Source organism: Heterocephalus glaber, unplaced genomic scaffold, assembly GCF_053883595.1.
Source record: "Heterocephalus glaber isolate CG9 unplaced genomic scaffold, H.glaber_assembly_v1.0 deba00001733, whole genome shotgun sequence".
NCBI lineage: Eukaryota > Metazoa > Chordata > Mammalia > Rodentia > Bathyergidae > Heterocephalus > Heterocephalus glaber.
In genome coordinates, this window is record NW_028258444.1 from 19,213,430 (window position 1) to 19,230,759 (window position 17,330).

The following is a 17,330-nucleotide window of genomic DNA, read 5'->3' on the forward strand; positions in this document are numbered from 1 at the left end:
TACAACCAGAGGCCCACAAACAGTCTCTGTTCTCTGACAGGTAATAATTACATTTAAAGAAATGGCTCTGTAGTTCTACTTTTCTTTGTATTTATTTATGTATAGATTGACTAAGTAGTACTAGGGGTTGGACCCATGGCCTTTGCAATGAACTACATTCCCAGTCCTTTTTTTTTTTTTTAGGGTACCAGGGATCCAACTCAGAACTTTGAGCTTGTGAGGCAGGCGTGGCACCACTGAGCTAAATCCGCAGCCTTCCTAGTCATTTTTATATTTTATTTTTGCTCAACTGCCCAGGTTGGGCTCAAATTTGTGATGTGCCTGCCTGAGTTTCTCAGAGTGCTGGAATTATAAGCATTACAGGTGTGCTCCACCACCTAGCTTTCTCTTTATTTTTTTGCAGTGCTGGAGATCAAACCCAGGGCCTTGTGCATGCTAGGCAAGTTGCTCTACCACTGAGCTACAACCCCAGGCTCAACTCTCTAGTTCTTCAGCTAAATAAATGACAAAATACACCTTATTTATGGTCAGACTGCTTTTCAAGTCATCCCTATCAGATGAGGCTGCAGTTCTCTAGGGAATATGTAAACAAAAAATAAATGTTCCATGTGGCTTATGAGAAGGAAGAGAAAGTAAGAACCAACTGTAAAGTCTATATTCTTTGGGAGATTCCTAAAACAATACAAAGAAACCATTTATTAAGAGGGATAGTACAAGACTCACTGAAATACACACTTTCAACACCTTTCATAAAAATGCATTAAATAACCCAGAATATAAAGAGGATAGATTTGTTTTTTTCCCAAAAGCCTGGAATACTAGGAACAGTTAAATCTTTAATTCCACGGGGGTTTAAGGAACAGAAAAAGACAGCTGTATAATACAGTGGAAAGAACACTGAGCTGAGGAAAATGACCTGGTTCTAACCCCCATTCCCACCCCTCCTCCAGGTGAGTATGACTGCAGGACTTTTTTTTTCAAATAGGCTCTCACTGTGTAACCCTGGTGGATCCTCTTGCCTCAGTCTCCCCAGTACTGGGATTATAGGTGTGTATCACCAAACCTGGTTTCCAGTAGAATACTTTTGAGACTTAGTTTACTATCTGTAAAAAGATACTGGAGCTACCTTTTAGCACGTTACAATTACTATAAATCACTTCTAGAAACCAAATAGGTGGGATTTGAAAAACATCTAATGAAAAAAATGTAGAAAAAACTGTGTCCCAATATTTCAAATAGGCTTTATACTACACTTTAAGAGTGGTTTTTATTCCCTTTATGGAAGAACAGAACATAAGAGAGGAATTGGAATTGGTAATCCAGCAGTCAATTCTCCTTACTAATTGAAATAAAAGGCCTTAAAGGGAAACAAAATAGCCAGATTATTTCTAGGTTTAAACTTTCCTAAGAGCAAACATGAAATAAACAAGGTGACCCTCCTTATTAGCTAAAAAATATCATACTAGAATGCTTTCTGCTCAGTATTTCTATCCAGCCCTACTCCCCTGACACTGAACACCATAGAAACTTTCAGACAGAATTCCCACAGGTAAAAAGGATCCCTTCCAGTGGCTCTGCCAGGAGATATGTCTTCAGCCAGCTGGAGGAACCTTTGGAATTTCAAGAGATACATAAAATTATATAAGGTTGTTTACAAGTAACAAGCTATTTTACCACTACATGAGGAAATTACCCTATTGGTATATATTTATATGAAAAGCAGAGAACCTTCTCCTATGACAATAAACTTTTTTTTTGTACCGGAGATCGAACTCGGGTCCTTGCGCCTGCGCAGCAGGCGGTGAAACTACTGAGCTAAATCCCCGGCCCGACAATAAACTTTTTTTCTGTCCTGAATTACAATTCCTTTTTTTTTCCTCAGCCTTCATGCAGAGATACTAAAAACACCTGAATCTAGTTAACGCCTAAGAGAGACAAGTGGGCGGGGCCGGAGGATTTAGCGCAGTGGTGCCGCCACAGCCTGCCTGGAGAAAGTGCAAGGTCCTGAGTTCAATCTCCGGTAACCCCCCCCACCTCCCATCCTGATCTGTGCCTAAGAGAGACAAGTGATTTGTGCCTCCAGCCCGGGATTACTAATACAATGACTATATTTTGAAAAACTGCAACATAAGTTCCTGATAATTAAAAAGCATCCTTATTTTTGCACCTGGCGGAGAGCACTTTGATGATAACACTACGGATAAGTAGAACGACTAGCTACATATAAGAAATGTTTAAACAGATTTTTATGTCAGAAATAAGCAAACTGAAATAATCCCAAACGTATTAACTTTTCAGAGAGTAAAAGATTATTTTGTCTGAAACACTTTTCCATGCCAGAAAGGGCATTCCTACACTACAGTCATTTCTGTTCTGAATAAAGGTAAGTGGACACAACATGTCAGTTCCACGCTCATTAACCTGAGAACTATGCAGAAAGGAATTTCTTTTCTGGAATCTGAGTAGGCTTGATCAAAATCCACACTATAAAATCACCACATCACATCCGCAGTGATTTTCGACAGCAGATAAGTCTCATCACGCACCAGTGAAATTACTTTTATCAACGAGCATATGATTGGACAAAGTATGTTTCGATTTTTCTAACCTCACAAGTTGGTTCAACCCAGCTGTCCTCTAATAATCCCTAGGGATCCCATCTCTTCAAGATGACCACTCCTCCTTCCATCTCAGACTTCCAAGGCCTGTTCTGCACTTCATCTGCACTTCCCATTCTTTGGAAGCCTCAGGCTCCACCACACCCTATAACAACTACAGTAGATTTTTTTCTGTCATACTAACAACAAAAAAGTATATGAGCTGACAAATCAGGGCTCGAGGTTTAACTAATCCTGTTTGCCTCAACCCCTTCACTCTCAGAAGCTAAAATGCCCTCACAAATTTAAGGTTCTCACGAACTCATTCCTTTTGCTCCGAACTTCTGGTGCTTGCGTTTGCCCTCAGCTTCCAATAAGCTCTGACTCTTCTTTCCGGTCCCTTTCTGTTCCTCGCGTCAGGGTCTCTGCCCGAGCTCACACTCAACTTGTTTCCTGATCTGTAGGGTCTTGGAGGTTGGAAGGCGGCAGACCTATAGAAGCCCAGGCCACCTCTGGAACTAAACTGGAAGCATTCTGGTCGTCCCTCGCTCACTCAGTACGTCCCAAACTCCCAGTCTGCACGACCACCCTCCGAACATCTCGCCGCGGCCTGGCTCCCCCGGCCCTGACTTCCGGGCTTTCCCCTCAGTTCTGCTTCTTGCCGTGGGCCTCTCGCCGCGCGCGGCTTCCCGGGCCGGCGCCCCCGAGCCGCCCCCTGCTCTCTGCGCCGCGGACTCTCACCGCTCGAAGAGTAGCCTCACAGAGAAGATGCCTGCGGCCAGCGGGAACACCGAGAGGATGTGCCTCGCGCGGGGGTAGCCGTAGCCGTGGCCGTCGCTGGGGGCCTCCAGGTCGTCCCAGCTCACGTTCTGAGGCAGCCAGAAGCTCTCGCTCCATAGCCAGCCCCACAACAGGCCTAGGGCTCCTGCAGCCGCAGCCGCCATCTTACGCCCGCCCCGCGGCCACCGCCGCCACAGCCTCAGCTGCCGCCACAGCCAACGGAACCCGCGGGAAGGCGGCCCCGAGGCGGGGCCCGATTGGCGGCCACCCCCTTCCGGCCCCTTCTCGTCTGCCGCACCACCCAGCCCGCCTCCTCCGCAAGGCCGCGCCTCTTCACTGCCCACCTCGCCTCGCCTCGCCCCCCTATCACCCTCGCCACAGCGGGCTGGGCGGCTTCTCGGTGGGGCCCTGCCCTCCTTCCAGGCCACGCCCCCGTTCCACCCCGCCTCCTCGCAGACCTGGCTCCACCCACCACAGACCCCTTAACTCTGCCCCCGCCCTTTTTGGATACAATCCTGAGCCTAGCCTCCCTTACGGTCACATTCCGCTTTGGTGCATGCTCCCAGCGAGGCCGTACCTAAGTCTCCAGTCCCAGCTTCCCTCCAGCCTGGGCCTCTCTTGCATCTCTGCTGGTGCCGCCCACTATACTCCACCACTAGCATTCTTTTTATTTCAATCTCTTCCTTCCTCCTTGCCCCTCCATGGTTCCCACCCTGTTTCTCCTCTTTATCCCTTAAAAGTTATTATCACTTTTCCTCAGAAAAAATAGACTTTAGGAAGTCCTTTTAGCCAGGAATTTAGCTCAGTGGTGCCGCCGCCTGCCTCACAAGCACAAGGTCCTGAGTTCAATCCCCGGTACCAAAAAAAAAAAGTCCTTTTATTCTTCTCATAAGGAGATGGAAATGAAAAATGAAAAGCAACATGGAAAGGGAGACACCTAAAGGAAAATATAAAGACAAAGAGCAAAATAGGCTGGGGGTGTAACTCAATGTTAGAGCTCGTGCTTAGCACGTGGGAGGCCCTGAGTTTAATCCCCAGTACAATAAAAAAAAAAAGGTTGGCTAATATTTAGTGAAGTTTGCTTTGTGCCAGGTACTGCACCGAACATTTTACACAGGTTATTTCACTCCTTCACCCTATGAAGATACTCTTCCACTATTTTATGGGGGAATAAATTTAAATCCAGAGAGGCCAAACAGCTTGCCCAAAGCTATATAGATAAGAGGTGCTATCTACAAAGTCTTTAGATTCCAGAACTCTGAGCCCTTATCCTATAAACTGCCTTGACTTTTGGTTCCCACACTGAACAATGAAGTCTGTATGAATCTGTATGAACAAAGAGGGAAACCAGAGACCAGATACCTTCAAAAGACTGAACAATTTTCCCTTAAGTGCGAGAACCCTGAACTGTTAAAATGATACAAAGTTGTCAGAGGTTAAAGTAGAATGGGGGGTGGGGGTGGGGGGTGGAAGTAACTAAACATTTACCTACCATCTGAGGACAGATAAAATAAGTTATAACTAGGAAGGCATTCTTATACCAGAATTAAAAGTTGAGGAGGGGGCCCCACATCCCAAGGAGTAGGCTAAAGATTTACTTTAAGTTCAGTGCTTCTTAAACTAACACTTATCAGCTCACATATTAGCTTTATGAAGCCCACATGAAGGGAAACTACATTTTCTTTTTTTTTTTCCCCACAGAATTTTTTAATATAAAACAAAGATAAAACACATTTCAACTCTGCAATCTGCCAGCATGCCTTGTTTCTACAGGATGCATGCCAGACTATGAGACTATGTAGCGGTGTCTTTAAGAGCATTTGGTTGGGAGAAATAGAAAAAGCAGACCTCAGGGAAGCCAGAAATTAAGCTACATCCCTGAACACTATAGCAGTCCTTGTCTTTTCAGATCCTCATATGTTTTCTTATTTACAACATTCCCACTGGAGTCTTCATACTCTTCCTCAGTGTCAGGCTGCCATCGTTCTGAAGCCTTCTGCAGTTTCAGTTTGGCCCACAAGGAGACAGCATCTTCAATCTGTGTCAAGTTAGCAAAGTGAGCCGTGTTTGGGATGTCCAAACATCTCATCCCATGAGCGTGGCGCCATTCAGCGAAGTGCTGCTGGAAGGCCTTGGGCCCTTGGTAGGTGTAGGGGAAACTACATTTTCTGGGTCCAGGCAGAGAGATTCTAATTTCAGGAGGTGAAAGTAGAGCCTATGAATTTTCATTTCCTTCCTTCCTTTCTTCCCTCTTTTTTTGGGGGTGGGGTGGAGTAGGGGTGCTGGTCTGAGCATTGAACCCAGAGCCTCCTGCATTCAAAGCAAGCACTCTATGGCTGAGCCCTGCATCTCTCATTTCTAACAAATTCATAGGTGATGCCACTGCTACTGGTCTGAGAACCACTACCTGAAGCCATTTTCACCTAAACCGAGTAATAGTTCAATGATAACTACCTTATATTGGATATGAATTTTATTTTATTTATTTATTTTTTGGTACCGGGGATCGAATTCAGGTCCTTGTGCTTGTGAAGCAGGCGGCAGAACCACTGACCTAAATCCCCGGCCCGGAGATGAATTTTAAAAAGAGGTATACTGGAATTTAAACCAGAACCCCTAGGAACATGGAACATGCTAACTCGGCATGCAGGAACCAGTGGACAATGATCTTGGTCTGAGACCCTATTCAAAATTCTTTTTCCCCCAAAGTGCTTTACTATGTCTCACCCTTTTCACTGTTAGAAAACATACTGTTGGGCGGGGGATTCAGCTAAGGGGTTATGCCGCCTGTCTCAAAAGCACAAGGACTGAGTTCAATTCCCGGTACCAAAAAAAAGAGAAAACATATTGTTGATTAAATATGTGACGACAAAAAAAAAAAACAAACCTTGATGTATCTTTCACTTTGGCTAAGTGCAGTATAACCAATAAGCTGCTAGAACCCTGTTGTCATGAGTAGGGTCTCCTTAACCATCTCAGGTCCCAAACCAGCTCCTTTTCCTGCTTGTCCAACAGAAAAACTCACTTCATCCTATTGTCACTACTGACATACCAAGTCCAAACAAGGTCACCTTCATTCAAGAGCTGAAAGGGACTAATGATTAGTACTATTTTGTTTGGGTGTAGGTTTTGTTTCCTAAGAATGTTTGTGTTATCTGGTAATCCTCCTGACAAGGAAATCCTATTATTATATTGAACATGGAGCTACCCTTTTTTTCTACTCTCTGTACCTTTACAGTAATGTTTATTCCAGTCCTTGAAAAGTATAGCAAAGGGTTCATCAAAGAATAATCTCAGTTCCAGGCTGGGGATTTAGCTCAGTGGTTTCACCGCCTGCTTTGTAAGTGCAAGGTCCTGAGTTTGATACCTGATACCCCCCACCCCAAAAAGAATAATCTCAGTCCCTAAGTATTTGAGGTATGTTGACATACTCAACTGAACCACTGGGATTCAGACTTTTTTGTATAAAGTCAGTACCTATGTTATGTACCATGAGGACAAGTTACAAAAGCCAATAGTCATATACCAAGGGTTGCTAAACTCAAGCCAAGATTGGGTATTTTATGTTATAGGGCTCCTGGGTTAATCGTTCAGTGAACAGGGATTTGTAAATGACTTCAGCTTGGGGTGGAGATAAGAGCAGTAGTACTACACAGAGAAGACCCAGGAACATACATTTGACACTGGAAAATTTAAGAGAGACTCAAAAAGTATACCTATGTCCAGGGAAATTACATTTCCACCCTACTCTTAAAGCAAAGATTTAAAATTGGGGCAGTTGCTTCTACAAAAGGAAGCAACCAACCAAAAATGCTTCTGCCCAAAATGGAAAACTTATCCATCTATTTTCAGCAGAGGGATTTGGAAATTCTATTTAGCATGTTAGGCATAATTGTAAGGTGAATTATTAAATGTTGAATATAGTAATAAAAATCACCACTGGATTTTGAATTGTTAAAACAAACAGCTCATTTTCAATGCACACACTAATGCTCTTGCCAAGCTGCTTGCAATTTTCCAAAAAAATTTTTTTCTTCAGGGAGAATGCAAAGTCCAGGTTCAGCCCAACATCACCACCTAGTGGTAGGATATGTTTATAGTACTTTTTTTTCCCCCCTAAAGCACAGACTCTGACTTTTCTTACCAAACTGCTAAAGTAAAGCAGATCAGGACAGTTTCTACAGATGTGCAAATAGAAAAGGAGCACCAACAAGTTAAAATGTAAATTAAAAGCTTTATTGAATAAAAATGTCCCAGACTAAGCAAGACAGTAAGAAAACAATATTTTACATCTCTAAAAAATATCAAAGCTAAATCTCTATAAATGCAGTACACACCTCTTCTTCCCCTACATACAATTTGGAATATCAATTATGTACAGCAAATGTACTCAAGCTCATATGTTCCCAGCCTTAATACTAAAGAAAACCATCCCAATAAAAAGGCCTATTGCTGGTTTGATTTCCCTCCGGGAATACAGTCTGCCATAAAAATCAATACACTTCAGAGCTGACAAGTATTTAAAAATTAGTGTCTCAAAAAGGGGATATCAGAAGTGAAATAAGGTTTGGAGATCTGAGCTTAAGTGGGTGAAGGCAGTTCTTTCCGTTATTCTTCCTTTGAACTCACTATGCTCTAACATAGAGCATGGTGAATAAAGATCCAAAGGTATTACAAAAATATTGCAACCTTCAATAAATTGTGAAAAGCACAGATACCACAAAAAAGAAAGCAATCACTTGGGGTGTTGTCAAACTCATTGGCAAATACCATAGCATATTTGGGAGACAGTGGATCTCCCCAAGCACCAAAGCTTGTAGGTTGTTTCTTCAATTGTCTCAAAAGGGGCTATGAAAAGGTGGCTATATTATACCTCAGTAACTCAAGATGTAAAGAGTAATATGCAAAGCGATAAATTCCCTATATAACCATAGTAAGAAAATTAACCTAAAAAATCTTAGAAGACTAAATACTTGATCTAACAGTTGAATACTAAAAAATTAAATTGGTATTCATTTAAAAATATACAAACTGTGCCCTTTATACTAAAGTGCATTCAGTCATAATGTTTGGACCCTTAAATCCCTTCTGTATGTTCTCTTATTTCCACAATGTAAAAATGTACTACTAATCATCTATCCACTTTAATATTATCTTTTGGGAATACAGTAGAATCTGGATTATATCAGTTGGAATATCTCCCTACTTATAAGCACCTATGTATATCATCATGGATAAAATGGAAAATTTAAGTAATGTTATCTTTTGCACTTAGAACCAGTTTACTGCATATGGTTTTGTTTGTTTGTTTGTGGTAGCCCAAATTCATTTCCAAAGTTGCTGCCACAAAAATGACAGCTCATGTTAGGATTGCTGTTTCTTGCATCACTTTGACAAAGGGCAGTGGCTCACTAACACTAAGATGAATTTAAGGCCCAGCACTCTTGCAGTTTGTCATTCTTCATCCTCATCCTCATCATAGTACCTATTTCTCTTTATCTGTTCTTCTACAGACAGCTCTTTGACTTCTTCTCCCTCCCAGAATCCCATATCCTGGGACTTCTGATTCTGAGTAGTGTATTCTTTAGTGGAGGTGTTATCTGCAAAGTTGGACCAATTTGGAGACTTGGGTTCTACTGGAGACTGCTCTTTGAGGAGGTTGCTATAATCATCATCTAGGTTTGCACCATTTTCTACGAGATTCTCACTCCCCATCTCAAAGCTATGAATTTCCTTACTTCTTCGCCCTGCCTCTCCTCTTTTAGGCACCTTATTTTGCCAGGTCATTTTCTCCATGCTCCCATTCTTCGCAGGAACCTTGGCATTTTCCACTTGTTTCCTTTCTGCTACTATCCCTCCTGCAAACTCCTCATTCTGGTCTGACATGCTCCAACCTTTCCTGATAGGTGGGGACAAATTTTTTGGGCTCTTGACAGAAGAGGTTCGAAAAGAAGCTGCAACAGTGAACGGGCGGCTTCTTTCCTTCAGTGAAGAAGATCGTCTCAGCTTTTTCAGATCCAGATCTACATCCTCAGGAGCTTCTGGCTTGCTGACTTCATCCTCAGGAGGCCATTTGGGTTTAGATACTTTGATTCCTTCCTCCAAGGTACTTCCTGAACTGCTAAATTCAGTTGGGGGAGGCCAGGCGATCTTTAGCTTCTTGGTTTCAGCTGGCTTGTCTTCCTTTTCTGGCTGAGAGGAGGCCTTGGCTTCCATATTTGCAGCCAGCACACCCACCTTGGCAATGGGTGCATCTTCCACCCCTGGGCTCTGGGGCGTCTCCCCTGCATTTGGAATTTGGGCTGGTTTCTCCAAGGTCTCCTCATTTTCATTTTTGCTTGCCCACAGATCCTTGTGTGGTCTGTGCCCAAAGCCTTCATCATAGTTGCCTTTAGATTTAAAGAGTTGATTGAAGTGAGGCTTACAATAGATTCTCCCATGTAAAGATGCATATGTTCCTAGACTGTCATCAAAAGAAAAAGAACAAAGTTAAGCAAATCTTAATATTATTTATATCAGCAGGCTAACATCTGGCATTTCCAGTATTTTCAGAAGACGCTAAGTGAGAAAAATATCTTTAAAAGCACAGCATGAACTAGGATTCTCTACCCCCTTTTAAACACACACACACACACACACACACACACACACACACACACATTATTATTACTTTTTTGATACCAGGGATTGAATGTGGGACCTTGTGCTTGCGAGGCAGGTGGCAGAACCACTGAGCTAAATCCCTGGCTTTATTATTATTTTTTAATCCTTACATGAAACATGCTTGTGTCCAAGACTAAATTTTCACAAGTCCTTCTCCTACCTGGTATGGGCTCCCCATTTTCAAATAACTTCACTCTCCTCTGTCAAAATTTTTTAAATCACTTTTTTTTCAGGAAGTCTTTCCTGGGAAATCATACTTAGTTCTTATCATTTTTACATTTCCTCAGTAATTCTACTTATAATGATGTTCCTGCACTAAAAAATTGAATCTCTGTCTTCCTACTTTTCCATTTGTGCCATAACTTAAAAGCATAACTCTACAATAATGGATATAATGTTCTGAAAACAGTTGGCACTCAATAGCTACTACTGACTGAATAAATGTAAGCTATGGGGCCAGGAATAAAGCTCAGAGGTAGGGTGCTCACCTAGCATGTAAAAGGCTCTATATTTGATCCTCAGCATGCATGCATACAAACGTGTGTTTGTATGCACAAAGTAAGCTATGGTCAATAGGATAACAGTGAGCAGTAGCCAGAAGGTAGGTCTTACTCAATGTCAGTGCTGGACAAATCTTTATATTTAGTCTCTCAGAGGATGTGTTAATGTTCCTCCAAAATCCTCATGGCCTTATAGGCAGGGCTTTGGAAAGGTGATTAGATTATAGGGGGAGTATAAGCTGACTTGCAGTTAGAAGGTGAGGTCTGGTTGGAAGAGGTGTGTCACTGCGGGTATGACCCTAAAGAGTATACCTTCCTTTCCAGGTCCTCCTTTGACTCTCTGCTTCCTGTCAGCCATGCTGTGAGCAGCTCTCCTCTACCATGACCCTCTCTACTATGCTGTCTTGCCTTGGAGCCACCCACTATGGATTGAAATGTGAGTCAAAATAAACCTCTCCTTCCTCAAATTGTGGGTGTTGAGCATTGTGTCCCAGCGACTAAGAAAGTGACTAAGACACAGGGCAATATATTTTAAAGGGTTGTAATAATGAAAGCATTTCCTGAAAACAAATAATGTGCTCCAGAGTAAAAATGAATCCCACAGGCAGAAAAACAATTGATTGGAAGTCACAGAGGCAGATTTTGGCTCAATCTAAGAGAAAGTTGTCTAGTTAGAGGTATCTGCACTGGCACTAGCAATGGTGAGGTATCTCCCCCCATAAATGTCCTGCAGGTACTAGGACATCTTTTTCTTTTTTTTTGGTACCAGGGATCAAACTTGGGACCTTGTGCTTGCGAGGCAGGTGGTGGAACCACTGAGCTAAATACCCGGCCCATAGGACATCTTTTGAATGTATTAGAAGGAATACATTCATCCTGGAAGGAAAGCTGGACAAAGAGATATCGTGGTTATTGCCTTCTCTAAGGAGTTGACTGAAGTAAGGCTTACAACAGATTAGAATGAATTAACATGGAGCATTTCTCCAGTTTGTCACATTTATATCTTTTCTGTGAGTTACTCATAATGGCACATAATAATTATTTTCTCAGAAATAAATAAAACAAAGGAACATAGAGAATACATGCTTTCCAAGGGCTATAATTATTGCTATTATCACCATTTATTCAGTGCTTAGGGCACTGAAGTAAGGGTTTAGGCAAGTAACCTCTTGGGGTTTCTTAACTTTATGATTCTATGATACCAAAGGAAACATCATCTACTAAATTAGGTCACAGGGGGCTTTGTCTGCAAACCATATTATTTAAACTTCAATCCTAACAGGCAAACAAACTTATCAATGTATCAAGATGTCCCAAACACCACTATCATTTGACATGAAAGACCTGTCACTAAATAGTGTTTTCTACTATTTCAGGCGCTTCCAAGGCAATATCATTAGCACAACTGCTTTTTCTTTAGAGCTCCAAGTGTACAGAGAGATGGCATGTCTTGGTCTGGTTTACCTAAGTTTGTTGTTGCAATAGGAGCAACGGAAGCAGCTGATGTGAAACACTTGTTGGTTGGCCAGGAGACGCTCCATGGGGTAGACTGTCTTCTGACATTCAACACAGGTCTCTCTTGCAGGTGCTTGAAACTTCTAGGAAAAAGAAAGGGAAAAGGACAAGTTTAACTGGTGTAGGCAGTGATGGGCTAGCACTCTGCTAAGATGGGGACTGGTATTTATGTTATCTAAGGGCTCCCTTAGCTGGCCAGTTGATTCTCATAGGAACACTAAACCTGCATTCTATCACCTGATTCTTTAAAGCTAAGAAGTCCTACGGTATTCCCTTCTCAAACTGTCTGGCTGTTCTAATGTAACAGCCACTGAGGACAGGTGAGCTTGGGGTACATTGCTGAGAAAGGTGTAAACAAGCCACTACACACACAAGATAAGTGCACACAAAATGTTAAAGGCAGGAAGGAGATGGGGTAGGGGCAGGGATTAGGAGGAAGTGTCATCATGACCCAGAAGAAGACATTTGATTCAAGTCCCAAGGATATATTATTATAAGAACAGATTCTGAAGGGGATAACTTTTAAGGAGAGCAAGAACATTTGGTTTTGGGAATTAGGTAAAGGCATTTCAATTTCAGCAAAGCATCTTTTATTCCACTCTGCTTATAACCTTGATTTGCTCAATCAACTAAGCATAATATTTTTTGGTTTTTAAAAAATTATTATTATATATTTTTTAGACAGGGTCTCGCTGTGTAGCTTGGGCTGACGTTGAACTCAAATGGAGTCCAGGCTGGCCTCAAACCTGCGATCTTCCTGCCTCAGCCTGCCGAATGCTGGGGATTACAGGCATGTGCTACCATGCCTGGCAAGCAAAATATTTTTAACAAGTCAAAACTGACAATTTATCAGAGACACAAATTATTTTGTTAGGCCCCCAACAGGAAATATAGCCCAGTTAAGGTACAGGTTTTATGTTTCTAAAAATCAACAGATAAAAAGAATGCAATGGGGAATGCATTTATTAATGCTGGAAATTCATGAGCAATTTTCCAAGTGTGGAGTAAAGGTGGGAACATTGTATCAACCTGATAAAACTCAACCCTAAAAAATATAAAAATAGTTGGTACTCTAGCACTGATAAAAGCCAGAATTCCAAAAGTAGTATGTTTTTATATAATTAAAAATGGTTACATGGCTACTAATGATGGTTGGGGGGGGCTAAGAGGTTCCTAGGTGTGAGTAACCTCGGGCTCACCCCAACATAAACACCTCAACCATCAGATGCAGGAGGAAGCTTAGGTAGCACCCAGACCAGTTTGGGCTCCCACCAGAAACACATGGTGGTAAATAATACAAGTTAATTCCAAGGCCCAGGATCAGAATGGTTAATCCTGAAAGGACCAGGTTATGGGCCCGACAGACTTGATTGAAAAGCCTGAAAATAGGTCCATCAAAATTCAGACTGCTGGTCACTTGCCACATGATTCACTAGGAGGGAAAACAAAACATAGAAATGGTTTTCCAGGTAGATTTGGACAGGACATGGAAACAGAAAATGAACATAAAATAGGAGTGAAGGGAAAGATCTATAAAGGGAGTTTAATAAAATTAATGATAAACTCCCAAATAGTACCCAAAGGACTTAAGAATAAATGAACAAAACTGAGTGGAACTGTCTAGGTAACAGCAATCCACTTCATTCTAGGAGTACAGTTTTCCTTTTTTTTTGGTACTGGGGATCGAACTCAGGACCTTGCACTTGTGAGGCAGGCAGTGGAAACACTGAGCTAAATTCCCGGCCCTAGGAGTACAGTTATAAAAAGAAAAATCTGAACAATCAAAAGACCACAGGCAACAACCTAGTTTACCACGCATAAAAAGGGAAGTATCTAAATGTGATCCAATGTTATTGTATTGGATGCTTTTAGAAATAATGGAGGTATTATTTGGAGCCCAGAATTATTTTTTTCTGTCATGGACATTCTGATAAAACTGGACCTAAATAGAAATGTCTTGGCTTTTTGTCTCTCCTTTGTTCAGAGACATTCCGGCAGATCTGTTCCCCTAATAAAGGCTTGTTGTGGCCTGGAAAAAAAAAAAAAAAGAAAAGAAAAAGAAATGTCTTTGCATAGTTTTAATTAGGTTTTCACCAAAAGGACTAGGTGATCCTTGCCTTGCAAGGAGGAGATAGTTTAAAATGCAGAGTAAGATTTATATATTACAATACAACTGAAGCCACTGGAAGGGCCTGTTCAAATCACAATTCATTAATGTAAAAGTAACAGGACAAAAGTATTTGTCAGATTTAATTTTTTTCAGTTGCATTTTTAACATCTGAAATAGATTTAGGAGAATAAGCACTCAATGTGATAAGTAAAGACAGAGCAGTAGACAGAAACTTCACATAGTATCAAAGGAAATGGATATTATTCTGTTAGAGGGGAATGGAGGGATACAGAGTGCACTTCCATAAGCACACACACCAAGTCAGGAACACTGTAGAAAGGTGTAGCCCAGGGCTGGGGATGTAGTTCAGTGGTGCCACGCCTGCCTGACAAGTGCAAGGTCCTGAGTTTGATCCCCAGTACTGGAAAAAATAAAAATAAAAAAAAGAGAAAGGTGTAGCCCAGTGAACAGAAAAGAGAACATCAGAGAAAGTGAAGGTTGAGCTCACATTAGGAGGAAAGTAGAAGGCAGGAGCAGAAATTAGGTACCAGGAGCAGGAAGCAGAAGCTGGAAGAGACAAATAGGAACCTTAAATGAATACACAGCATTTGGTGTGCCCTGGAGTGCTGGACTGCAGCCAATCTGAAACTCAGAAACTCCAACCCCCCTCCACCCCCAAAAGAAACTCCAACCCAAGAATAAGGCCATATTTTCTTTGTTTTTCAAGTAACTCTGCTAATCATGGCAAAATCAGCCTCACTAGTATCTACCTGAAGCTGGAACATATCCCAGCTTAGGAGAGCAATCTTTTATGAGACTTCACCAGCACAAGGAGTGTCTCATTAACAATTCTTTAGTGTTTTATTACCTCCCACACCTGACCCATGATGGCTGTCTTTTTAAGGGAGTTTCATCCACATAAGAGAAAAGTCATCTTCCTCCTTAAGATCACATTAATAGACTACTCTCTCAAACTGACTAGTCACAAGCTCCTAACCAGCCAGACCTACCAGGTTTCCACTACTCATATTCATTTCTCACATAATCCCTTGGAGATATTATTTAAGGTTTATGCAGCAGCTGCCCAAGGGACCATATAATGTCACAAAGAGGATCCCAACATAGTAACATGCCAAGTCATAGTGGCTGTAGCTCTGCTTTCCCTTAATTTCTCTCTCCTGGGCTCTCAGCCACTTTTCTATAATTGCCCCCATGTTTATTCAGACAACAGGAAGTGTATCAATGCCCAAAACTCATTCCCATTATCACAGGCCTGGCATACATCTTGCCCATGCCTATATGGCATGCTCAGACTTGGCACAGCCACATCTTGAACACTGCCAATGAGCATGTTAGACATTTTTTATCTTTACAATATAGTTTTTTACCAAAAAAAATACAATATAGTTTTTCAGTTAGTAAGGGAAGGCTTTTTTTCATCCCGTCTCCCCAGCCATCTTTTATTTGTGGAAGTTAAGGTTACCAAGACGTCAGGTGCTTGTCAAAGTTACAAACACGGGAACAGAATTAGAATTAAACCCTGGAACTCCTGACTCAAAACCAACAAAGCATTTTATAAATTGTCCTAGAATGTTAAATTTCCATAACTAAAGGAAATTCTTTTGGGGAAGAGAACAGATGCTAACCCATGAAAATAATCTCACTATAGCACTTTCATAAAGCCAGTCTTCACTTGGTTTTAAACTAAAATGTATAGTTAATATCTTCAGGATATTCTAGAATGAATGAGGTATATATAAATAATTCATGTTCAAAAATACTGTCTTTTCCACATGAGTGATATTAGAGAATTCCCTTTGATAAGCATCTACTTAAAGTTATTTTTCCAACCAATTTTCCAATAAATTTTCATGGCTTCATCTATACTTTTTCACCCTTGTATAGTAGTACATATTCTTTTTAGTCTAATGAAAGCCCCACTTGGGTAGTAGAGTGAAATCAGAAGAAAATTCTATACTGATGTTAGGTCCCTATTCCTCAGAATACTACAAAATGTCTTTCATTCCCTCCTTCCAATTTCTGCAAAATGTGTAGGTAATAAAACTAAAATTTTTCATCATACAGTAAAATGTTGGACCAGCTCTGTGCAGCTTTTACCCTTCCATGAAATGCTTTGTGAAAGCATTTGAGAGATTATTTTTTTCTGTTCTAGGGATCAAACCCAGTGCCTCCACACTGAGGTACATCCCAGCTCTTTTTTATTTTGAGACAGGTCTCGCTACATTGCTGAGTTCCCAGGCTGGACTCAAACTTGTGACACTCTTGCCTCAGCCCCCCAGAATGCTGGGACTACAGGCATGTATTACCATGCCTGGGTAATATTCAGATCTTAAATAGACTGCTCTGTAAACACAGAGGAAAGGTTAATGCTCTAAGAAAGACAAAAGATTCTAGGTACCCTTCTAGTATAACTCTAGCTTTGTAAAATAGTGTACAACAAGGGCTGAGGCTGGAGCTCAGTGGTAATGCACTTGCCTAACATGTGTGGGGCCCTGGGTTCAATCCCCAGCACCACAGCTGACAGGGTACCAGGAAGGTAACTGCAGTGCATGTCCTCTCACAGAGTCTGCTGTGTTTTCTTTCCATATCCAACAGCAGGATCAGCTGAAGAAGTCTGGGGCCAAGCAGGTGTCCCCAGAATCAGCTTCATCCCCCTGCCCTTTTCTCCCTGTGCTCCCCCCTGGGAACATTCAGTGGAGGTCTTCTTTCAGATGGAAAGACAAAGCTTATGAGATTCTGGAGTCTCTTTTTTCCCCTTTCTTTACTATGGTGTAGCTGATGGTTAAAAATTTGAGTTTTATGAAGTAAAACAAGCATGATTCTCACAGGTCCACTGAGCTCCGCTCTCAGAACAACACCCTTTTTGAGGATGAACCTGCAACTTCAATTTCATTAGCACCAACTCTCATCAACTAAACCACATGGCCAGTGTTCAAAGTGAACAAAATCCTTACTGTACCGTTTTTTTTCCCACTTTATGAAGGCAAATTTGAAATGTTATGAGTCTCTACCTTAGATGTCCTATTTCCAATAACAGACAGATGGGCACTAAGGAACAGCTTTTTTCTAGGATATGTGGGATCCAAAAATCTATTCTGAGTGAACAAATGTATTTTTAGCTGCATGTAATTTCCCTAAGTGGAG

At 41.6% G+C, this 17,330-nt stretch overlaps 2 protein-coding genes across 10 annotated transcripts in view; both read right to left on the reverse strand.

The window, feature by feature from the left end:
* Cers5 (ceramide synthase 5) overlaps nt 1-3,792 on the reverse strand; it is a 39,813-nt gene extending 36,021 nt beyond the window's left edge. Inside the window, exon 1 of the mRNA XM_004862988.4 lies at nt 3,339-3,792. Within this exon, the coding sequence (XP_004863045.1) occupies nt 3,339-3,541 (203 nt within the window). The 5' untranslated portion in view covers nt 3,542-3,792. The remainder of the gene's footprint in view (nt 1-3,338) is intronic.
* A 3,799-nt stretch (nt 3,793-7,591) lies between these two features.
* The window catches only part of Lima1 (LIM domain and actin binding 1), a 93,866-nt gene continuing 84,127 nt past the window's right edge, over nt 7,592-17,330 (reverse strand). For all 9 annotated transcript variants that reach the window (XM_004862987.4, XM_004862985.4, XM_004862983.4 and 6 more), the window contains 2 exons: nt 12,005-12,138; nt 7,592-9,840 (listed from right to left, as the gene is read on the reverse strand). In XM_004862987.4, the coding sequence (XP_004863044.2) occupies nt 8,832-9,840; nt 12,005-12,138 (1,143 nt within the window). In that variant the 3' untranslated portion in view covers nt 7,592-8,831. The remainder of the gene's footprint in view (nt 9,841-12,004; nt 12,139-17,330) is intronic.